The following is a 25,874-nucleotide window of genomic DNA, read 5'->3' on the forward strand; positions in this document are numbered from 1 at the left end:
CACAACGTTATCTCCCTCACACAAGTCTGACAGGCCCTATGGAAGTGAGTCAGTGAGTCTCCCAACCCACCTCTGGGTGAGATCATCTGCTCCGCAGAGCTGTGTGTAAGCACGGGAAGTGTCTCTCAGCTATCACGCTCACAGCTATGCGGAGCAGATGATCTCACCCAGAGCGGGGTTGGGAGACTCACTGACTCACTTCCATAGGGCCTGTCAGACTTGTGTGAGGGAGATAACGTTGTGCACACTGGGGGTGGGGAGTAATGGGAGTTGGACCTCTTATGATGACAGGAATTGCGCAAACTCGACCAGCTGATCTCCCACTACGAGGACAGGATTGAATAGCGCCAGGGGGTGCAAGAGAGCATAATTCAGAAGATAAAAGCTTGGTATTTATTGAATGCAACATAATTTTTAATAAATGTAAATTACACAACCATTTATTTCCACCTTTTCTGATTGGATAAAAGTATTCTTTCTGGTGGCGCAAGCCCTTTAAATGTTTTTGCAGCTTTTTTGCAGCACTTTTTCACCTATAGAAAGCACAAGAAAATGCAAAAATGCTGTCAAAAAACGCAGAACACAGGTTTCATTGCATTTTTGTTGAACAAAACTAATTTTATTAAACATGTACTGTAGACATACACACATGTAATCGACGCTAAAAAACGCTGCAGAAATGCAGCGTTTTTACTGCCAGGAGAGCAGGTTTTAGCTGCACAAAAAATGTTGCAGAAAATCAATATATCCAGTGTGACCTCATATCTGAAATGCTACTTCTTTGTTAACTTTCTTAAACCAACAATCTACTAATAAATGAGCAGCCTCAGCTACTTCCTGCTAAGGCTTTTGTCGCTGTTCTTTTCCATTTTTACAGCATGGTGTTATTATTTGTCATCTACCAATGCTCAGCACACATAAACTAGGCAGCAGTGGGTGTAAAATGAGAGTTAATAGTGCTGTAGGCAAGCCCCAATTTAACCTAAGGCACCATCAACAGAGATCTGTGACTGCAGGCATTCATGACAGACGAGCAAAGTGTGGACAAATATTAAGTCATCAACTATGCTGTTTTACATTTAGGAAACTAAGTGACAAACACTGGAGCCAAAGGAGGAGCATTACCGAGAAGACTCAAGTGGCTGCGCTTCCCTAGGCAGTGACAACACTTCTGCTGACAGACATCAGCAACACCTACAGCATGCGGGATGCCAAAAAAATGAGGCACTCACTTAAGGGAATTCAAAATTCCTAGAATTAAGTTGTATTTAGAACAATGCAGAACAACACTTGATTGCTAGGTACAGCCACAGCTGACAGTGACTGAATCAAGACCATTTTTATGGGTGGTCTACAATTGTAATTTATTGTCATAATTTATGACTCTTCATTCTTCACCTGTGTTAAATTTGCTGGATACAATTAAATCAGAAATATTCTAAGCTGTTTTGGAATACCCGAGCGAGTAGACAAAAATAACATTTCGGTGCATAGGGACTGTAAAAAAAGGAAATTATCATGAAATTACTAAGCATTGATGTAAGGACCGAAATGCGTTGGATACATTACTTGGGTTCTGTACATGGATCATTCTGAAACAAAGCTGAATTTTTATCTACAACCTCTCTGGATGTGTAACTGTATCTTGTTGCCCTATCCCGGGGCTTTGTAGTGAAAGAAGAGGTGTGCAGAAGTCGTGAGCTGACAACCCTTTTGCTGAGGGATCCTATACTATACCTAATTTAACTCCATGAGAACAGATAAAGTAGTAAAATGCCCAATTTTTCCACATTTTACCCTGTAGAAATGTATCTTATCGTCTTGGTAAAGAATGCACCTGCATTGAAATTGTGCATCCGCAGGAGGGGATAGCCAACTGTTAGTGACTGCCAGACTTGCAATAGTGATAGTCTTCCAGATTGCTGTGTACATGACACTCAATGTCATATACGGATCAGGAAGCAGCAATTCAGCTTATTATTTTGGTCAACATGATTGCCAAGGTAGCTACAGGAGATGCTGGGTTTCAGCAGAATCAGAACTGCTCCACAGCGCCATCAGAAGGCTGCATTCAAGTAAAAAATGATGCCTTGTAAAAATGTCCCCAAAATGTCTCTTATCGGAGAACATCATGTGTATAAAGATGAGTAAATAAATACAAAAGAAATAAAAAATAATTACAAAGAATAATACCAAAGAATGGAGCTAATAGCATGAACTATAGTTATAGCCCCACCTATGATAACCCGAACCTATATAAAAAATGACTGGACTGTAGTGCAAAGGGGGACCCAATTTAATTATACATTTAGTGTCAGTGAGACTGCTATTAGGAGAATTAGAAGAAAAGTGAAGGTTTCCTTCATATTTTCTATTTATTTCACTAAAATATATAATTGAAAAATTACATCAATCAAATCACTTTATTATTAAAATAAAATATATCTTTTTATTCCTTAAAGGATTACAAAATAATTGTAAAACTGAATCCACAAGATGGGGGATAAGTTACGTATTGCTTGGGATTAGGCCACTGGGTCTACACAGAACTTGGCTCCAAGGATCCAAAGCCCCATTCTTGGGATTGCAGGAGATCCCAGCAGTTGGAACTCCAGAGACCCCTGGTATCCCATGGATAAGGGTTAACTTACAACATTGGGAATACCCCTTTAATCTTACAAAAATGCCATGGCTGCTATCAAATGTTTTGACAAGGGCCTTCAACAACACTTATTATCTGGTCTTTGGAGTTTTCTTAATGTATTAAAGGGGTATTCTAAAGTTGTCTACAGCAGACAAGATCAATGGTTAGAGCAATGCAGTACTTAGTTTCCTAACTTTCTGGTTTCTGGTCAGGCGGGCTTTCCTCCTTGAGTGACAGTTCTGGTGAATAGTAGAATTGTAGCATTAGCAAAACTATAAAGCTCAGCACAAGTTCTGCTAGAACATATTCAGCTTTCAGTGGTCTGTTCTGGAGGGCACACAGCTATCACTGTATTTCTATATAGAGATAAGAGGGCATTTAAACAAGGACACAGCTCAAGACAGAGAGACATAATAAGCAGACCTGCTCTGAAAGCTGTGGGGCTGGTGATTTATAACTGCATCTCTTCAGTTAACTGCTGTATTGAAATCAATGGCGAAAGATGACTAGTATGTTAGGAGTTAAAGCCTCTCCTGCAATGTAACTACTGCGCACCCTCAACAAAGGTCTGTTGGCAAAGCTCAATGGTTACCAGCTGTCCACTATAAAAAATAAAAGCTGTCATTGAAGGAGAATGACAGCAGATAGAAAAATGAAATTGCAAACTTGCTTTTTTTTCAAGCTGTCTAGATTATTAAAGCAATTTAAAAACCTGAGAATACCCCTTTAAGGAACCAAAATGTCCTGAGTAGCTGGCATAGCTCTGCAAGCTTTAAAATAGTACGCAATGTAAACCCTTGCCAAATGTCAACTTTGCTTCTATTGTGTATTGCAGACAGTACTATGGCTTATCCGTAGCTATGATTAGATGCATTTTATCAAAGAGGACCCCTAGGCTAACTAACCCAACACCACATGCCAAGTTCATTTAGGGTAAACCTTTCCAAATGCTTTAAGAAATCAGATACTAAAACCTTCATTTAAAAATACAGATTATAATCTCCTGGCAGGAAGCCTATGAAATGTAGAAGTGTAAAGTTTACCTCTACCTGATTTCTATATACTAGGGGTCAATATCTTTGCTATTTTATCTCAGTAGATAAGGGGATAGGTGGGAGGTATTATTAGCTGTACATAAAATTATCAGGTTATTGCACTAACAAAGAATAATGCCATACCATGTAATGAGCCTATCCGAGTAGGATGGACGTGAAATGGCCCCAAGCATTTCCATAACTTACCAATTGTGCAGTGTTCTCCATTCCAGCCTTGGTTACATTCACACTTTCCATCTTTGCACGTGCCATGCTCCAAGCAGCGAGGGTGGCAAGCTCTTTGATTGCAGGAAGGCCCTGTCCATCCATCCTCACATCGGCACGATCCACCCATGCAAACGCCATGTGAGCCGCAGTCAACTGGACAGATTTCTAGATCATGAAAAAAGGGTGAAAACGTTGATCTAAATCCGCAAAGGCTTGATGTATTATACACTAAACAACAAGAACAGTGAAGATGTGAAGACCAGAGAGCATGAAAAGCACGTTATACAGAGGGCAGGCCACTCGTAGAATGGTCTTATAACAAGCATGTTTGATTCCACTAAGCTAACAAAGCTTTGTACATGTATTGATGGGTAAAGAACTGTGATAAAAGGCATCAGCTGCTAATACAAAGCCGTGTTTTACAGGTCCAAGAGGGATACAGGAACATTGAAATGGCCTATTATTCATATCACAGCCCTGTGTTCATTCACTTCAATTGGCTCAATGCGGACCTGCACCTTTGAATTGATTTGTTTTGCAGGTAAGCCTTCACCCCAGACTTTAATAAGGATTGTGACTTCATCTCATTTATTGCAATAACAGACTCACAAAGTTAAAGCTTACAAAAGCCATGCTTATATAATTACAGCTCATGGGTAGATCCTGTCACCTACCAAGATGAATGGACGAGACCTCCACATCATTACTGTGTAATAAACTGGTAAGTAAAGATTAACCTTTGGCTCACAGGGAGCGCTCCTTCCAGCCCTGGTCACACACAAGTCACTTTAAATAATATATACAGCGAGAACCTTGTACAAATGCTCATTAAGTATGACATATGATGAGCTGTGCTGTGATAATACTTATCTGCAGAGTAACGGTACTAGCGCCTGTGATACCCAGGTGATATCATCTAGATAAATAGCATTCAGGATGGTTTCCCTGACAATCATTCCAGTTAATGCAATACTGGGGAAAATATGGCCAATCAGATCCTTATGGTGCATTGTATGAATGTCAACAACAAAAAATAAATGATAAGAAACATTTTATATTAGGGAACCTGTTAATATGATTTTTACTACTGAATCCACTAGTATGGCTGAATAAGTCCTAGTACAAGAAGAAAAGAGATACTTTTCTCGTAGTAACCCAATGTGCAATTACTGAGATATCGAGCTTTGAAGCCACTTTGCAAATTCGTCTGGAAGTGCATTAGAGCAGCCCCAATGCACTTCCAGGCCAATTCGCATGTGGCTTTAAAACTCAATTTCTCAACATTGGCTCATCGGATTACTGCAAAACAGGTATCATTTTTATTCTTGTACCAGGAGCTATACAGCTATAATAGTAATATTTTTTAGGGTGTGAAAAAAGGAAGAGATAAAGCGCACTTTGCATCATTCTAAAAAAGCACAAATCCCCATTATAAAGGTTCTCATCTGATCATGTTGTGCAATGGCAGACACAACACTGAGAAAAGATGTGGGTTAAATTCAATGGCGGCTGCTTCACCCACTGTACTCCAAAAGGAGGTCCAGAGAGAAATACAAAGGATAAAAGAATAATGGTGGCTTGGTTCAGCGCTGCATGGAGGATGAGGAAAAGTACCGCTTGAGTACTATTAAAAAAATTTAATTTCAATGTTACGCATTTCGCAGCTGATCTAGCTCCATCAGGCAGATATCTGAGTTTTTTAATAGTACCCAAGCGGTACTTTTCCTCATCCTCCATACAGCGCTGAACCAAACCACCATTTTTCTTTTATCCTTTGTATTTTTAGGGTGTGAAAGATCTGATTGGTTCTTTTCCAAAGTATAGAAAACCATTGGATATAGACTTAAAGGTGTTCTCTTATACATTGATGCCTTTCCTTAGGACAGGTCACCATTGTTTGATCATCGGTATTAGACCATTACAGCCCAGTTGGTAATGGTGAAGCGGTTGCAGACAATTTCTACTCAGCTCCTACAAGACTCATGTAAGATGCAGTTTATTTATTGACTGAATTATGGACTTTGTTAATTTAGGTAGAGAGGACTGTGTGTATAAATGACTTTGGAAACATGTAGGAGGCGGTAGCAGAGTTAATGAGGTGGGGGGAGGGGCAGAAAGACCCTCAACACGACCTGGCTGCATACTTTGTTGTACTCAAGCAGTGCACCAAACTGCTGATAAGATGGGGCAAAGAGGAGGGTAGGTAGAAAAGTGTTTTGTACCAGAGCAGGAAGTATCCTGAGACTGTAGGAGGCACCTGGAGATTTAGGAAGGAAGACATTTCATGAACTGACTTACTACGGTGGCATCCTTATACAGTACCATGCTTGAATTCAGTGAGCACCTTCTTTCACAAATATTCAGAAAGGCAGACTACATGGCTAAGGGCTGGACATTATACCTGTGGCACTAGGACTGAATGGACTGTGAGGTGCGTCCCAACACTTTTTTCCATATCTTAGATAAAAAAACAAGGTTAGAACTGGGAAATGGGATGGGTTAACCTGTCTGATCCTTTATTTTCTTGGAGTAATCAGTACACTTGTTCTTCCCATGTACTTCTCCACTGTCCTACTGAAATCAGTCAAGAAGACATGTTCATAATTGGGCAAGATACATAACTCCCAGTGGAAAGTTATTTAATCATTCAAATACTGGTAGAAAACAGGTTTTATCATTTATATAAAACAAACAAAAAAACGCTATTTTTTTAGAATCATGATATTAATTCTTAATAAATAATGTAGAAATAATCACTATAATCCCCAAACATGTCAGACTAACGTCTACTGAACCTGAAGATATTGATGCGTTCGGCCAATAGTCTAATGTGTATGGTGGCTTTTAACTATTGTTTAATAAGGATTAATTGCATGATTAATTTAATTCATTGTAGATAATATCGGAGGGAGATAAGAATCCAGAATATCCGATTTTAGACTGTCGATCCTTTTGTTCTCTAAGAGATAAGCAGCAGCTAGAGATGTCTGGCAGTGGCTCTCTCATACACAACACAGGACCACTCAGCAGAACAAGCGCTCCTATGTATGGGAGAGTCGCGCAATACAGCTGCCGGTGACTGATCAGCCAAACCATTGTTCTGCTGACAGCTATCTAAGGTGTGGAGGCTTAATGCCGACTTCAGATGTTCATGAAAAATGGTTGGTGAACCACAATATCCAGTCCAGCTGTGGTTTTCCTGACCCGAACTCAGCAGCCTTATAGGCATATGCCAGGGTGCAGAGTTTGGGTCAGGAGACCCACACCTTATACTCAGATTGAGTTTCACATATGTCTGAATTCAGATTAACACTAAGAGAATTGTCAGGCATGGACTTTATGAACTAATAGTTTTATGCCGGCCATGAAAATGTGATCTGAGAGCTAAATGGAGTATAATGGACTGTAAAGCCCACTATTATGATGTAGAAGTAATGATTTTCACACCCAGTCATCTACAACATCATCTGTGGTTGTTGTGTTCTGGTGTTACTTTAATACATTTTGTACATTACCGCACAAGAGCCCCCATATCTCTAGATAACAATGTCTTTTTTATGCTATCTGACGGCTTTGTTAGCGAATGACAATTCACAACAGTCTTTGATGTTAAAAGCATATATAAATAATGACTGCCTTTGCTTCAGATGAAAACAGTTTTTCCAATCTCAAGGGATAGCCCTTGTGTCACTGGTGCTGTCCGGAGGAAGAGAATCTCCTTGGAGTTTTATCAGAGCAGACTTTGAAAATATTTTATTAAAATCATCACATACAGACTTTCCCCTCATTAGATCTACACTACTCAAGGTGAGATATTTTGCACATTTTGTAAGCAATTATTCCGATGGTCTATGAAGCAGTATCATTGGACCAATGTTCAATAGTGATGTCTACTGTAGGGAAAGTCATAGAGGATGTCTACTGACGTACAGCTGTATGGCACAACGGAGGTCTGAAAGACTGGGAAAACCTTTACGAAACATCACTTGTTTGTATTGGCCCTAGATCACAAACACAAAAGGCTGAGGGACCTGCAATTTATTTACTTTACTTTTAAAGGGGGTTCCTTTTCTAATAACTTAATGTCATATTGTTAAAATATGCTATCATTTAACAATCATGGTGGTCCAACCTTGGAGACCCCAACTGTCATCTATGTAAAGGACTGTAACACTAGTTTAGCGCAGCATCATCTTTTAATTTTTCCTCTGCAAAACAGTTCCAGACTTCCGACTGCGCAAGAAACCGCAGTCAACCGCATTAACTGCAGTCCCCTGCACAGCCAGGGCCAAGTGCTGCTGTGCTGGGAAGAAATAGTGCTAAGAAAGGACTTGACAGTCTTGAAGAAGTAGCTAATAACTCCGAAACACATTGAGTTAGACCTTTAAAAATAAAGCATCACCTCTCTGGTTAAGCAGTGTGGTGTAGTGCGCCCTTGGATGTCTCCACTTTCTTCACTGAAAGATTTATTGAATCCACTGTACGGTGCAGCACTCTAGCCAACAAGCTCATGTTTAATAGTGTTGTGCCTATTTTTGTACAACGATCAATGGTGAGCATTTACAATTCACTTATTACTTTTTATTGTTAAAACATATTCACCCTATGAGCTCCTTTTTTGTGTCCCATTTACTAATCCGTGGCTGTTGACTTTGCTCAAAATAAATCATAGTCAACTGCTGTCATCGTCCATGATCCAAGGTAGATGGCTACAAGGTCTGTGCTGGCATAGGAAGCGAAGATGACGTTGTTCAACCAGCCATACGACCACTTGTGTTAGCATGCAGCCGTTTGGTGACTTGAACGCCATGTCATTGAATGTTTTAATGATGTGTGGTCAAAGTTACCTGGCCACTACAACTTATTCCAGGGGCAGGCTATGTAGGATGACAACAAGTGAGGAAGATTTATTTAGTCAATTTAAGAGAATCCAACCTCCAGGTAACAAGACAATTTGACCTGCAAAAATCCCTTTAAGAATGTCATAGCTGTCACTATAAGAAATTTCCAAATAAGCAAATTCTGTGAGGTATATTCAGACTGGGAAGGTAAAATACATTATAAATCTAATAGGGTATAAAGCCCCATTAGCAAAAAAGTCTTCCACTAATAGGTCGATTAAAACCTAACATAAGTAAAAATTAAAAAATATTTTTCTATGAGTCAAAGATATATGATCAAAACTATATCTCCTCTATCTACTGCTAGGTACATAACTCATGCATATAAAGAAACACAAGTTATATAGTAAATATAATAAGGAAAAAAGTCCAGAATGTTGAGCTGTTGCTATTAGAACCTCGCCAGATTAGAGGTGATTAAAACATGAGCAAACATGCCTAGAGCCCCAGACATGTTTCGCCACATCTATGGCATCATCAGGGAATGGCAAAATTCTCCCTGCAGCTGCTCACTTCCAGCCATCGGGGCAGTGTCGGGAGCTGTTAGGGTCGGTTCACACTGCTGTCGATTCTCTCATGTGAGAGTATCAGGCCGATTATGCTAATGTCACTCGGATCAAACTCTGTCAGTGTAATTATATTCTCTCACATGAGAGAATTGTAGCACAGGTGCGGAGAAGAGGGAGAACTTAATTTCTCCATCTTCTCCATTGTCTGTGTCCACGGTAATCATACTGCACTCGGATGACATCCATAGACTTGTATGTGCACATGATCCAATTATCGGACGCACTCGCAGCATGCTGCAATTGTTATCTCTAATGCGAGTCAGTATGAGAAAAAAAGTGCTGATTGGCACTGCCCAATAGTATAACACTGGGCTGAGTGCTATCCGAAAAAACATCAAAATAGCACTCAGCCGTGTTATATGCTAGTGTGAGCGATCTCCTACAGTCTCTGCTAACTACACAGTGAGTGCGGCTGTAATCACTCCCTAGTACTTTATTCCAGCTCTGCAGTGTATGTGTAGTGTGTTTATGCAGGGCAGGCTGTCAATCAATGAGTCAGGGAGTGGTTACTGCTGCGCTCACTGTATAATGAGTGGTGACTGTAACAGCTCCCTGCACCACTCTGATGGGTAGAAGCAAGCACCTGCAGGGAGAATATAGTAAGCCGCGGTTTACTAAGACACTATACAGTTTTTAAATGCCAATTACCTGTAGATCAATCCTACAAATTCAGGTAAGCAGTGTTTCTGGATGTGATAGGTTCCCTTTAACAATTGTATAGGGTGATAGATTTAATAGGGAAATGGCGAAAAATACCAGTAATAGGTCAATTTATTCCCATTCCATTTGGTGCTCTTCACAGGATCCTAGCAACTGATCAGCAATTAACCTCTATCTATTAACATTAGACGATGGACGCAGATGTTGCTACAATGGGAAACGTGTTCTGCAAATAGATTTCTATAATAATGCGCTCTCCATCGCACCTGAGCAAATTGGGATATCTACATTTTGCTCCATTATCTCATTCCGTGTCATTGTTATCAGCTGTAGATAATAAGGTGAACCAGACGATGCTGTTTTTGACTCATATTTTTCATGTTATGGGATCTTTTAACTATTTCACCCCAATGTCTATCAATAAGAACGGGCTAATTAAAGTGGAGATGGAGTCAAATTTGCATCATTATATTTTTTCCCTATCTAAAGTAATCTTATCTCCATCCGTCAACCCATTTCTGTCACTGTTCTGTCACCATTAATTTATGCTGTGAGCGCCAGGGTGACAAGGTATTGAAGGTACCTGCATAAATGTAAGAGATAGCATGTACAAGATACATAAGGACAATGTGATAACATAGTGACAAGAATCCTGATAAAAGACACTGTCCTGCTTGGCAGAGCTTGTGGTCTGCAGAGGATTAACCTTCCCCGGGATTACTATATTTCTACATGGTCTCTGATGTATTCGGTACAAGGAGACGGTTAAGGTGAGAAATTGTATAGACAGGAATTACCAAATGTACAAAATGGAAAGGTTATACATATGGGCTTAACTCTGCTTCAAAAAAATAATAAAACAATTTATTGACTATTTGCCTTTTCAATTAGATGTAAATTCACCCATTAAGCTAGAAAGGTAGAAGGAAATGTAGCACCCCGAGGGCTCGGCTGCTACAGGGGTATTGCACCTCAACCAGAGGTGTGATATTCCACTCCCGGGTAAGGATGGAGTGTGGACCAGGACTCCTTTAGCTGCATGCACCACACACACCCCATTTCCGAGGGACAGCTCAACGGTGCTCCCATTTATACAGTAATGCAGGCACGACAGCATCTGTTCCTGGCTGGAGTGGGGAGCGGGAGGAAAACCCAGTGGTGTAGGAGCAGAAGGGGTGGGTCTCTGGGCATAGGTAGGAGCCCATTGGTTGCTGGTCACCTGGGCTCGGGTGTTAGAAGGAGGTATATAAGGTGGGCACCATCTTAGGACTGTAGTAGTCAGTCAGTTCAGAGAGGAGTGCTGTCCGAGGAGAAGTGACAGGGAGCAGAGCTGCTCCAGGGGCTCTGCTCCACGGGCAGGCCTTGTCAGGAGGCCGGAGCCAGAGAGAGGAGAAGGAACAGCAAAGGAAGAAAGAAAGGAAACAAGGAACAGAAACACAGAGAAAGGCCCAGAGACACGAAGGTAGAAGGAACCCCAAAGGCCCAGGAGATTGCGGGTGAAGGGTTGGCAGAGCAGGGTACCGGAACCCAAATTGGTGGAGGCAACAGATTCCTCAGCCAAAGACCGGAGGTTGTTACCACATCTTGGTGCGACCCCTCACTACATCCACCAGGAAAGCATACCGCATAGGGTCAGGGAAACCGGAGATAGGTTTCACCAAGAGAAGGCCCGAGGGAGCTGGACAAAGGTGGGTCACTGGTGAGGACGGCCAGAGAAGGGAAGAGAAGGGAGCCCTGTGCCATGCTCTGGAATTGCCTGGGAGTTGGTCGAGCCCCTTGCCTGGTGGACGCAGCAAGGCTTGGGCAGTCATTCCCTGCAGAAGTGACTCGGATAACAACTGTGAGTAAAGCATTGGAAACTGCAACCACACGTCTCTGTGTTTCATCGCCGCACCAGCACCATCAGTACTGGGACGCTCACACCATCCCTCTCATCATCCACACTAGCTGCCCTGAGGCAATACTTCTCCCGTGGGGAGTTATCCCATACTTGGCTGCGCATACATCAGCCTCAGCGGTCTGCAGCGCAGCGGCGGTCCCCACTGACCGCAATCCACGGGTGGCGTAGTCGGACATTTGTTATTACACTAAGACTGCCACTGGTTTGACCACCCTGAGCCACGGACCGGGTCGCCGCCACACTGAGACTACCACCCCCAGCATCCCACCAGAGGCCCGGTTCCGGGTTCCCCACGCGGCCCAGGGGGCGCGTCAGAAACATGGAAATAAACACACACTATGGCCTCGATTCATCATTTTAAGTCACTTTTCTTTTTTGTCTTGTGATATTAGTTACCGTTTTTGGCATCAAATTAAACAAAATGGCTCACGTGGTTCATGAATTGGGCGCTAGTTCAAAAATGTGCTTTCTTCTTGTCTCGGCGCAATTTTTGGAGCCAAAAGTCACAAAACTTGTGCCAGGATTCTGGCGCACTCAGAAATGCATTAGGGAGAGCACTAGAGTGGAGTTGTGTCACATTTTGTGCCTTTTTAAATAGTCGCAATTGATGAATAAGGCTAAAACTTCTGGAATTGCTAGACTCCGCTCACAAACCGAAAAAAACCCACAGCCATCAGCTCTTTATTAGATATGGTTCCTATATGTTTGCAGGGTAATTCTATAATTTGATGTTTTTATCTATCTTACCTAAACAATTGGTTGCGCCCTCTCTTCTTTTGTGCATCCACCACCACTTCGTTCCCTAATAAAGTATTTATTCTTTAAAATGGAATGATTCATGGACTTTTTAGTCGGTTTTCTTTATTTATAGGTTTTGCATGTTATGTTGTTTTACCGACTTGTGCAGTTGGCATTCATTGTCTACTTATGTATATATTTCAGAAATTTATATATACATAAATCAGGCCCCCTGATGAAGACAAGGGTGAAACGTGCGTAGGGGCGGCGGGGCTGACAGTGCTTACTTTTTCAAGTATCCCATACCAGGTAAAATTCAATCTCCATTTCATGTAAAGCTGGAACTGCACATGTCACTAGTAGCACTAGCAGCACTTTAATAGTTGATGGATGGTCACCTTAGATACACAGCCTGAGCCTGCTGATACATAATGCACATGATGCACTTTACTATGGCTATTTATTTACTTGTTTTTACACCTGTGTTGTGGGTTCATGTACTTACTTTATACTTGTAAGGGTCCTAAGTAGGTACCCTGGTTATTAAATGATCGCTATCTCGTGCCCTTTGCTTTTTAATTTTTAATTTATGGTATGCACTCCTCTCTATTATACTATACTGTTTGGATTGTTTCAATAAAGAATTACTTGTTTGGTAAAATACTCTTGGTTTGTTTGAGCTTAAGGGTTTGGATGAACATAATGGTGTATGTAGTTATTTGAGTATTCAATTAAATGAATTTCCAGGTGGGAATATTGGTGTAAATAATAATCTTAGTGTATGTAAACTTTTGACTTTGCAGTAAGTAATAAAAATGCCTTAAAACATTCTCTCTCCCATTATTCTGGCATTTGGCAAATATTAAAAATTATGGTAATCCTAATTGACCTAAAACGGGAAAGATTTATTCTGATTTCATGTCAGATATTGAGAAAAACATGCACATGTGTCTTTTTATATAGTGTATGTAAACTTCTGGTTTCAACTGTATATATTCAGCGCTACATCTCATATTTTGTGATGCATATAGATATACAAAGCGAGTATAGTAACCTTTTAAAAATGAATTTTTATTGGAATATTATTAAAATGCACCAAAAAAAACATGTGCACAGTGAAAAAAATAATAAAGATAAATGTCGGATCAAATGTTTATGATAAACACATGCAGAGGATATGGCGTGATCAAAACCCTTATAGATCAATAAGAATCGTGCAGCATCAAAATGATACACTCATAAACCTAGATAGGCCAAAAAGTATAATGTAGGCATTATACTAGATCAGGGGTCTCAAACACGCGGCCCGCGGGCCGCATGCTGCCCCTGAGGCTGCTTTATGCGGCCCGCAGGCACAGACCCCTTGACGATCCCGACCTGGTCCAGGAGGAGCCGCCGACAGCAGCGCTACATTGCCGCACAGAGACTGTTTCCCAGCACAGCATTTCCAATGCCAGCCGCCGGCCAATCAGAGGCCAGCAGCTGATATCTGCGTGTCGGCGCAGCGAGTATGACGTCATTGCCATATGCAGATGTCAGCTGCTGGCCTCTGATTGGCCGGCGGCTGACATTGAAAATGCTGTGCTGGGAGACAGTCTCTGTGCGGCAATGCAGCACTGCTGTCGGCGGCTCTTCCTGGACCGGGTCGGGATCGTCAAGGGGTCTGACTCTGTGGTGCCTGCGGGCCACATCTGCAGGAAGGCCGCCGAGGGAACGGAGGACAGGTGAGAATCATCTTTTTTTTTTTTTATGTGTGTGAAGAACAGCACAGGGGGCACATAGCCACAAGAGGGGACCTGGATGGGGCACATAGCCACAAGAGGGGACCTGGATGGGGCACAGAGCCACAAGAGGGGACCTGGATGGGGTACATAGCCACAGGATGGGGACCTGGATGGGGCACATAGCCACAAGAGGGGACCTGGATGGGGCACAGAGCCACAGGATGGGGACCTGGATGGGGCACATAGCCACAAGAGGGGACCTGGATGGGGCACATAGCCTCAAGATGGGGACCTGGATGGGGCACATAGCCACAGGATGGGGACCTGGATGGGGCACATAGCCACAAGAGGGGACCTGGATGGGGCACATAGCCACAAGAGGGGACCTGGATGGGGAACATAGCCACAGGATGGGGTCCTGGATGGGGCACATAGCCACAAGATGGGGACCTGGATGAGGCACATAGCCACAGGATGGGGACCTGGATGGGGCACATTAGTACAAGATAGGGACTTGGATGGGGAACATTACTACAAGATGTTTGCCATTATTACTATATGATGCTAATTGTAAGACAATATTACTGAATGTGGCCAATTGGGGGAAACAAAATTGTAAAAATCAAAAAAATAAAAATAAAGCATGAAAAAATATTGGGCACTAAAAATGCTGTTTTATATGTAAACTAAAGTAAACACAAAAAAGTGCACGTTTATTATCGCCACATCCATAACGACCCAAGCCATAAAAAAATAAACACGGAAAAAATGTTCAAAAGGTGTATACAAAAAAAAATGGTATCACTAAAAATGTCACATTGAACAAAGAATGCGGCCCCCCAAATTCAAATTTTTTCCATGTGCGGCCCATATACCCAGCCGAGTTTGAGACCCCTGTACTAGATAGAGGAATAGTGCTGCAATAACATATAAATGAACAATCATCCCAGGTCATATCACAGATACTGGGCCTATTTAACCTAGGATGTATACCAGGCTGTACTTGTCTAGCAGCGGAGGTTGGCACCCTAATAATACGAGATTTGGTGCCCTCGCTCGATAGTGGCTCACCCTGGCTTGCCCTACTTGTCCCTGCTAAACATGAATATGCAGATACATTTCTAGTCTAGACAACATGGTTCCTAATCTAAAAAAAGCATTTTGAGCACACCATAGAAAGTAATAAGATTTATTTTATTTAGTTGTGTATCATGATGTCTCAGTTTCCCATGCCTTGTCTCCATTAGGTGGATGATCAGGAGGCCCAATGGTAGGTTATGAGAGGTAGAGATGGACAAGAAGACACAGGATAGTTATAAACCCATTGTGATATGCCTGGGCTCTACATACTGAGGTTTAAATATGGTTCCAAAAAAAAGAGTGCACGCCCATAGATGAAGCCTTACTTAGATGTATATGGGTCTCCAATGTCCTCAGGTGTTTATTACACATGCCCTGGGCGGGGAAAGTATCACCGTACACTAGAGGCATTAATTACACTACCTCCATCTGTGCCATGTGTAGATACTGAGTGCATGTCACACTGAACTGCAACGTGACGAAGCGCGCATGAACCTACCAGATGGAGAACACCAAGCTGGAGCGCAGACACGGACCGGAAATGACTTCAGGAAAAACGGAAGTGGATGTCATAGTCTCTGTGTTTCCGCTGAGACGCAAGTAGGATATGCCATTCGTGCTGTATTACTTGATGTCTGCGCTTCAGGCAGGGACGCAAAGGAACAGACCCAATCAGGATATTAACCCATGGTAGGTAAGTATAGCAATGGGAAACCATTTACAGTCACCGATGAAATCAGGAGTATATTGCAGTTACAGCCAATGACAGCAATGTAAAAATAGATCTTACTCACCACCAATACTATAATGAGCAGTGTTAATCAAGCATATAGCTATAAATAATTACAAACTGATAGACAACCATATTATTTTGACGGTATACGTACATCTAAGAAGACAAAGCCTCACGATAAATTAATGGTGTAGGATAAACAACACATGTTAGTGTAATATAATATGATACTGATATAGTATTCCCAATAGAGATGTCACATACAGTGACGCATGCCACAACCTATTAGTAGGACCCTACTGGATCTAAACAATGAGAAGTGAAGAAGGTGCCTTATAGAAAACATGTGTATGACATTTGTTCATTAAGCCTTTTCTAAGAATGGTGTTATCGAGATTGCCTCCCCTGGCCTTAGGTCCTAGGGATAAATAGGCCCAGTATCTGTGATATGACCTGGGATGATTGTTCATTTATATGTTATTGCAGCACTATTCCTCTATCTAGTATAATGCCTGAATTATATTTTTGGCCTATCTAGGTTTATGAGTGTATCATTTTGATGCTGTATGATTCCAACTGATCTATAGGGGTTCTGATCATGCCATATCCTCTGCATGTGTTTATTATAAACATTTGATCAGATATTTATCTTTATTATTTTTTTCACTGTGCACGTTTTTTTTTTGGTGCATTTTAATAATATTCCAATAAAAATAAATTTTTAAAGGGTTACTATACACACTTTCTAATACTTTCCCTTTATTTATAAATACATTATATTCTGTACGCACATAGATATACACTATTTTCCTTTGTTTTGCATAGTTTAGTAGTCATGTTAAATACACTGACGAGCAAAAGGGTAACAATGTTTTGAACTTTTGACTTTCAGGCTCCATATCTCACCATTCATTACTGCTTTGACCGTCAGACTACCATCATTTTATAGACAATCATCTTGGCTATCTCATACATAAATGTAACTTTCAAAAATTTAGCATTTGATTAGTTATGCAGATTCTTGTTATGTCACTGCATTGTTACTGTTTTGCTCCTAAAAAAAAATTTTCTTAATTTTTATTATTTTGCTAGTATTTTGTAAATCCACGTTTGGCTTTCAACACTGTCTGAATCCTTTTGGGCATGCTCTCAGATTCAAGCATGTCTTCTTGATCTAAATCTGATCCCAGGTCTCTTCTACACATTCCCAAAGTTGGTGCACACTGGTCTACTCACTTGGGTATGTATACAGCTTTTCTTCAACTCCACCCACAAGTGTTCAATTTGGTTGAGGTCTGGAGACTGTGGGGGCCAATCCAGCACCTCTATTTCATTATCATTGAACCATTTCTTCACCAATCTAGACGTATGATTCAGGTCGTTGTCCTGCTGAAATACTATGTCATCCTTTTCATACCCATAGTACTCGCGTGTACAAAGTAATTTGTCTTGTAGGATACTAACATACAGCTCAGCATTGAGACCACCATCGATCCTGGTCAAGTGTAATGACCGGAGGTCCGAGAGAGATCCAGTGAGTCACAAACTGAGACAGAGACAGAAATAAACAACACTTTCTTTACTAAAACAGGGATTAGATAAAACTCAGTATTGCATGAATCAGTCTCAGGTTCTACCTAGGACACTGTCTCTAATAAATACACACAATCAGCAAAAGCTGAAATCAATGTGCCAATCTCAAGGTTTCCAGCTGTGAATTATTCTAAAGATCTGGAACAATTTTACCTAAACACAGTGTCAGTCTAGTGAGGGCGGCCTATAGGGACCCCCTGAGATGGCACACTGAGTACAATCCTACCACTATTAACAATAACAATGCATGAAACTATACCAATTGCTCTTATACCCCTAGTATAGGGATACCCGGGTATCTTAAAGTTACGGTACCGTTAACCTCAGATGTAGTCTATCACAGGCCTGTGAATTGCGGTGGCTGCAGCTAGTCCAGGAAAACTTTGGCGCCAAAACAAAAGCAAAGTTCACAAAAACAGCAAAGGTTCCTTGTCTTGTCGGCCGATGCCGAGCCCACACACCGGGGACTTTAGTCCTGTAGCCTCAGGTTAAGGTCTGGGAAGATCTCTTCACAAGGCTTGTCAGTATCCTCTCAATGTGATCGGCACCGGACCCCTTCTCTCCTCTCGCAGTCACTCACTCTTTTCCAGACCACCGACCACGTGCTCCGTCACAGAGATGGATTCCTCAGTCACTTTCCCTTCTCACTCGACACTTGGCTCCTTCAGCACAAAGTCTCTAGTCCACTCAGCATGGACTTCCACAAAACTCCAAAGAGCCACACAGCTTTCCCCAGCTCAGCACTTGTTCTTAAGCAGGGACACAGCTTCACCAGGGACCGGGGTTTCCAGAGGGAATCTTGTAGAGACCGCGTCTTGTTGCAGCTCAGTTCTCACAGACTTCCTGTCTAGCCTCTCACACAGCAGACACCCTCAAAACACACAGGGTTTCCTGGTCTGCCCCTGCTCTGAGCTCAGCCAGGCAAAAGTCACAGGGTCCCAATGCTCTCCTGCTGCTATCACAGTTCACACTCTCACACAAGTATCCAACTCCTTTGGATGTGAAACAACCCCATATCATCAGGCTTCCTCCATGAACTTAAACAACCCCACATCACCAGGCTTCCTCCATGAACTTAACAGTTCCTTAAATTTCTCCTTCCGTTAGCCCATTTTTCCTTTGTTTCTTCCAGACCCATTTGCACCCATCAGAGCCTAGTCTATCGACTTTCATCTCATTGCTGCAAATCACCCGTTTCCAATCTTCTACGGTCCACTTTTCGTACTTTTTTACAAACTGGAGCTGATGCTTTTTATGACGATATTGAAGTCGAGATTTCCCTTTTTTTTTGGGTCATCATTCCAGACTAGTGTAACATGCATCTCAAGGTGCTTACATGGACGTCTGTGATCTCACTATTACGAAGCATATGAGCCACCCCCACTACCGGCTTTTTCGCACCAGAACTGATATACCTTGTAAGGGGCCGACTTGTTGACTACGATATTTTGCCTGGACGTCCGCCTATTGGCTTTTGAATAGATGGACGGACTTCATTTCGTATTCTTCGAACTATCATGGCACTCACATGATGCAGTTTGGCGATTTTCTTGGCCGAGACACCGCTATCGATGAGGTGGATGATGCTGTTTCTCTTTTCTTGCTCCTCGATATGAAGCAGTGGCCTTTCGCTTGGGAATCAACTTAATGACACACTGAGCTATTAGGGAATGTGAGAACAGGTTGTATTTTGTAATATACAGGAAGAAAAAGATTTTTACACCAACAGGAGCAAAACATTAACAATGCAGTGACATGACAAGAATCTGCATAACTAATCATATGTTAAATAGTTGCAAGTCAAATTTATGTATGAGATAGCCAAGATGAATGTCTATAAAATGATGGTAGTCTCATGCTCGAAGCAGTAGTGAATGGTGAGATATGGAGCCTGAAAGTCAAAAGTTCAAAACATTATTATCCTTTTGCTCGTCAGTGTATGTATTGAAGAACAAATTACTCAAAGTGTCTATGTTTGCATCCCTTCTGATGTATATAATGTGCAGTTTGAAGTGCGGCTTGAAATTTTTGGGTTCCCATACGAAAGCAATACCACAACCTGTCACCGAACAAAAGAACTTTGCATTGTACAATATTGGATTTTGACAAGGCTCTACATACAATATAAAATTTATTTTCTGTTACAAGTCACTGTAGCCTCATATGGCCAATTAATGGACCCACCAAAACTAGGGAAACCATTATTTATCTTTGCACCTGCTACACCACTGCAATTTATGGCTACCAGAGGATTACCTAGATTAACTAGCACGGAATACAGCCCTGCACTAATAAATCCACTGCTCTGTAACAATAAATTCCTCTTACCAAAACCAAATCAGATTAGAAGGAGCAGAGAGATAAAAGGATAAAACAAAGAAATTCTATCCTTATATAAAAGAAACCTCCGACACCTCCGTTTTCTCCAAAAATCATTTCTTTCTACAGTAGGTTCAGTTTCTTATTAAGAGACCGGAGATGGTTTGATTAACTTCAAAGCTCCAGAATATCAACTTGGCGGTGGGAGAGAGGGGTTTATTTCACCACTACCTTTTTTGTTCCATCTAATCAATTTTTCATTAGGGTGAAGGTGTTTATCAGCTTTTAGCACACAAGCTTTGAACTGAATGCGTCAATCTTTGTAATGAACTTATTAATTAGAACTAATTTAATTCAAGTGGAATTGAAGGTCTAATTAATGGAATGACTGCTTATGAAGATAGAGGAAAGCTGTGTTGATCTCCAACCTAAACACTGCGAGGGAAAGATTTTCTTTCCCTGCAGCACTAGAACAAACCGATTCGCTATGCTTAGATTTATTACATCATGATTACAGATGTCTGAAGGTCACCTCCTGCTTTTAAGATTATGTGCTCCTCAAAGGTTATGCTTAAAAAGAAAATATACAATCTGTTTTAAGGCGGCATTAGTTGTCTCAATAAATGCGCCCATAAAACGTCAGTTCAACACGGGGAAGAGACCAGACGTGTTTACTTTCAGAGACTGCTCGGCCTAGGGACCATCCAAACATTATTTGTAGTGTAAGATGATTAATATTGGGGTAGTATAATGTCCGGTTCTTACTCATTACAAGTTTAATGAGAACATTTCATGTTCCAGGGATTTTAGTAGTCTTAGCCGGTGGAGCAGTAATGGCCAACTTTCATCATAACCTCAATGCACTGAACAGAAAAGAAGTAATCTAATGTAGGGCATCAGCAGTCTTAGGGTCCCTTCACGCATCACGCAAACGCAAGAATATTACCTTAACATGGGAATAGACCCTTACCAGTAGTTATTCAGTCACCAGCTAGCTATCATAATTATAGAAGAATAATTTCCTCCAGTGATGAGGTATGACTAGCCAGCCGAGGCCCTCAGTAAAGCTTGCCATACTTATTTGGCAGCTGGCGGCTCACCGCTCATCGGGTGCACCGCTAGGTCTCCTGAAGCCCTGCTACGCATGAATGAATTCCCAACGTTCATGTGTTTTCATCAGGAAAGGCCTCCATACACACTAGATAAAAGTCGGTTGAACATGACAATTTCAGCCAACCATCTAATGTGTATGAGGGGCCTTTCGACTGCCCCCTGACAGATTATATTGGGGGATATAAGGAACGGTCAATTGGAATTCAACAGCCAAAGCATTTTGTTTGGCGGAGATAAGCATTATCTGGCACAGGCTTCCACACAGAACACAGCTGAGTGTTTAATTGTAAGGAGGTGCGAGGTAAAGATATTTTTTACCAGTAGCGCTCACACCCACCTAGCTTACACTGATAGAAATGAAAAAAAGGGAAAAAATCATGCATAAAAAAACAAAGCATTTGCTCTTTGTGAATGGCAGATTACCACCGAATGGCAGATTACCACCGCAAATATTTCAAGACAATTATTCCCTTCTCTTTTTTTTGAGGTGTCTGCTTCAATCCACCACGGAGTCTCCTAAATCAGGACCTCGATTGAGCAACTTAATAAATCCATCTCATGGTATAAAAACTTTTTGTTTTGGATTTTTCGGTTGAATAATTTTGTACCAAATGATCTGAATGAAGCACTAGAGTGTGTGACTTAGGCTAGGTGCAGACGACCGTGAATTCCCTCTTCCAAGAGAATGGGGTCGATTATGCAAATCACGCTCTGATCAATCTCTGATAAGAGTTTGATCAAAGTGTGATCATAGTGTGATCAGATTCTCTTAAATGAGGAGAAGATGGAGAAAAAAAACTTCTCCATTATGTCAGTTCGTGGAAATCAGACTGCACTCAGATGTCATCTGGGTGCAGTCTCATGGTTTACACTGACTCATTGACTTGCATGGTCGAGTATGATCCGAATATCAGATCAAACTCAGGCATGCTGCGATTTGCATGTGCATGGCCTCATAGACTAACATTGGTCCCAGTGGGATCCGATGTTTCGTTGAATCGAACTCGGACCGAAAATAGCCCTTAGACGAAGACTTTTAAGAATTATTCAGGCTTGTAGAACAGTAGGAAATATTAGAAAAACTCCCCTATAGCCGGGTTCATATCATTTGCATAGTATATTCATAGTGATTTGGTTCATTTGCATAATATATTCACAAGTTATTATTAGAATTTATGTTTTCCTTTTGTGAGTTATGAGAGGATTAACGTTTAGGGTAGGTGAAAATTATGCCATTACTGTACTGCAAGATGAGAGTGTATGGATAAAGGATACATCACTGTCAGATGTCTGAGGTGTTGTAGGGGGCTACTGGAAATTTTGGTCAGCTGTGCATTGTTAGCATCATTGAAATTTATCCTTGATAAAGGGGTTCACCCCAAAACACACTGTATGTATAGACAGTCTTATGCTGTTTTATTATGCATTTAAAGGTTATTTTTTTATACAAATCCATTTATTATATAAATTATGGTAAATTACGTATTTTAAGATTTTTTAAAAATACGAATCCAGTCTGCAGTTCACGGGCTGGAAAGATGGAACCATTTGGATTGTGTGACTTGAGAAGTGCTGTTCCAGGAGGAGAGGAGCAGGAGCTTAGCTCTTCTCACTGGTAATGGGCAGTCTGAATCTTTTCTGGTGGGTTGGATCATTTGGATCCCTATTTAATATGTGTTCACCTGCATTTCTGAGGGCAGGTGTGCAGGCTTTCATTATCCTCCGCAGCAGAACAGGTTGATCTTAACCCCAGCGAGAGCCATTCAGAGACTGCAAGCGGCTCTCACTGAAGGGAGCCGGTTCTTCGTGCCCGATCGGTTCCAAACGACCCACCACTACTTCTCACCTGAGTGAGTAATAAGGAAATGAATACCATCAGTGCTCATCTATTGTGGTGCAAAGTCTGTTTTTTATGCTCCTATTTTAAGGAGGTGTGAGGAGAGATCACTGTAGGACTTAAGCCCCCGTCTCACATAGCGAGATCGCTAGTGAGATCGCTGCTGTGTCACGGTTTTGGTGACGCAACAGCGACCTCACCAGCGATGTCGCTATGTGTGACACTTTGCAGCGATCAGGCCCCTGCTGTGAGGTCGCTATCGCTGCAGAATGTCCTGGACCATTTTTTGGTCTTTGCCCTCCCGCTGGTCAGCACACATCGCTGTGTTTGACCAGCGGGACCAGTGATCAGGCTGGTAACCATGATAAACAGCGGGTTACTAGGGGCACACGCGCACTTAGTAACCCGCTGTTTATCATGGTTACCAGCCGGCTCCTGCTTCAGCAGGCTGGTAACCAGGAGCAGGACATCGTGGAAAGATTCTTTCCACTATGTCGCTGCTCCCCTGATCGCTGGTGAGCCTGCCTGTTTGACAGCTCACCAGCGATTACATAGCGACGCAGCAACGATCCCTGACAGGTCGTATCGTTGTCGGGATCGCTGTAGCGTCGCTAAGTGTGACGGGGCCTTAACAGTAATTCAACCAACAGCGATCCAATGCATATTGCTAACTTAATTAGTGCCATCCTAATGAGCTCCAATATGATCTCTTTATTTCTTTTGGATACATTTGGTAGTTGGATGTAATTTGTGGATTTAGTCTCCTGTGGCCGTATATCTTTAATAGCTGTCATCCAAATGTTCATATGTCATAGAATCCTAGAATGTTAGAGTTGGAAGGGACCTCCAGGGTCATCTGGTCCAACCCCCGACACAATGCAGGATTCACTAAACCATCTCAGACAGATGTCTGTCCAGCCTCTGTCTGAAGACTTCCATTGAAGGAGAACTCTTCACCTCTTGTGGCCGCCTGTTCCACTCATTAATCACCCTCACTGTCAAAAAGTTTTTTTCTAATATCTAATCTGTATCTTCTCCCTTTCAGTTTCATCCCATTGCTTCTCATGTTTCCATGTGCAAATGAGAATAAGGATGATCCCTCTACACTGTGACAGCCCTTCAGATATTTGTAGACAGCTATTAAGTCTCCTCTTAGCCTTCTTTAAGGTTGTGACAGCTATTCTTCCTGATCCCTCCCCATCATATAAATACATGCTCAGTAATATTGAATGCGACTGTGTTCTCAATACTGAGAGGGGGATTAACTACAGACAGACACTACTGCCCGAAACGTACAGTATTTACCCTGAGATTAATGGATAAGTCATGTTGAAATTCAACATGTCTATCCTCTTTCACCCAGATGATTGCCAGGTATCATCTGAACATCTAATAGTGGATTCATTTCCAAATACATGTTATTTGTCTTGTCTAAGCAACAGGAAGGTAGAAGGAAGGTAAGTTCATATTATTGTACCCCACTAAATATTTAAGACACCATCCTTACCAGTAGAGCAGTCAGGTCCGGTCCAGTTGGGATCACAAGTGCAGCTTCCAGATTCTTGAATATAGGTACCATGACCAGAACACTGGTCGGGACACATAGATTTGAGGATTTCACAGTTGGTACCACCCCATCCTTGGTTGCAGTGACATTCACCATGAATACAAACCCCATTATTCGAACAAAATGAATCCAGGCAATCAGCTATGGAAAGACAAAAGGATTAATTACTGCCCATTTCATTTCCTCGGTTATACACTCTGACTTGATATATTACTTTTCCATGTCTTCTACAAGAACTACAGAAAAGTTTTTGACATGAATATCCTAAAAGTGACACGTAATTTAGTATAAGTAGATACCAGCGATTTCAGGAACCTGTATAAAAAGCAATGAGGGTAGAAAAAAGCCATTCTCTTGGCACTGACCAAGACACAATGTGACAGTTTCGGCAGACAATTGCTGTTTTAATGTATCAGCTGAATACTCTACATCTTCCTGGACTGCCATTAATGTGCTCTGGATGATGAGACTTAATTCAGCAATTTGACTCAATAAAACGTTACACTTGTAGGGTCAATGGTCTGAAAATTTAATTCCGGTGACTTAATTGCATTCCTTTGCACATGCAAATCAATAAAAACAATTTGATCACGGAAAGAAAATGGTGGCTTCCTCTGGAAGAAGCCAATGCAAAATGGTCCGTGCACTACATAACAACATCACAGATTTCCTAATTCTATCTCGTAATGCCAAAAGCTATGTATCACGTTTCACCTCGGTTTAGGTTGCTGAAGAGCGTTAAATGTATCAGAAAAGAATTGCTTCTCTTCTGTACATCCGGCACGTTTCATATCTAATTTAATTAGGTATTGTAGGTATATGATGGCTTTGAAAAGGTAATAATACACCTCAAAACATTAAGGAGGTATATAAAACATGACAAAGAAGAAAAAGTGATGATAACTCAAGTCATGAGGTTGCATAAATAATATTTGCAATTGAAAAAAGTGGTTTGAAGGTAATGATGTGATAATAAATTACAATGTGAACATACAGATATGCCTGGCAATCAATGAAATACAGGCTGCCATTCTTCAGTCAGAATGGGAAAATACGATAATTTATTATCGGCTCCAATTCTTGCCTTTTTCTATTAGCTTTTACAGATCTATCAAAGGTTATCTTGAGTTGGATAACAAAGCTCTGAGATATTAGAATATAAGATTGGCCATAGAGATTAGATGGCTGTAGGCCAAAAAATGCTTCAGTTGCTCATTCGGCCGACAGCCATCTC

The 25,874-nt window shown here is 41.5% G+C and overlaps 1 protein-coding gene across 17 annotated transcripts in view; it reads right to left on the reverse strand.

The window, feature by feature from the left end:
* The window catches only part of TENM3 (teneurin transmembrane protein 3), a 1,704,102-nt gene that overhangs the window by 213,525 nt on the left and 1,464,703 nt on the right, over positions 1-25,874 (reverse strand). For all 17 annotated transcript variants that reach the window (XM_073643373.1, XM_073643362.1, XM_073643479.1 and 14 more), the window contains 2 exons: positions 24,581-24,781; positions 3,886-4,071 (listed from right to left, as the gene is read on the reverse strand). In XM_073643373.1, coding sequence (XP_073499474.1) covers positions 3,886-4,071; positions 24,581-24,781 — 387 coding nt within the window. The remainder of the gene's footprint in view (positions 1-3,885; positions 4,072-24,580; positions 24,782-25,874) is intronic.

The sequence above is a fragment of the Phyllobates terribilis genome, unplaced genomic scaffold (assembly GCF_046119375.1).
Source record: "Phyllobates terribilis strain yellow unplaced genomic scaffold, ASM4611937v1 Scaffold_1__5_contigs__length_1240528914, whole genome shotgun sequence".
NCBI lineage: Eukaryota > Metazoa > Chordata > Amphibia > Anura > Dendrobatidae > Phyllobates > Phyllobates terribilis.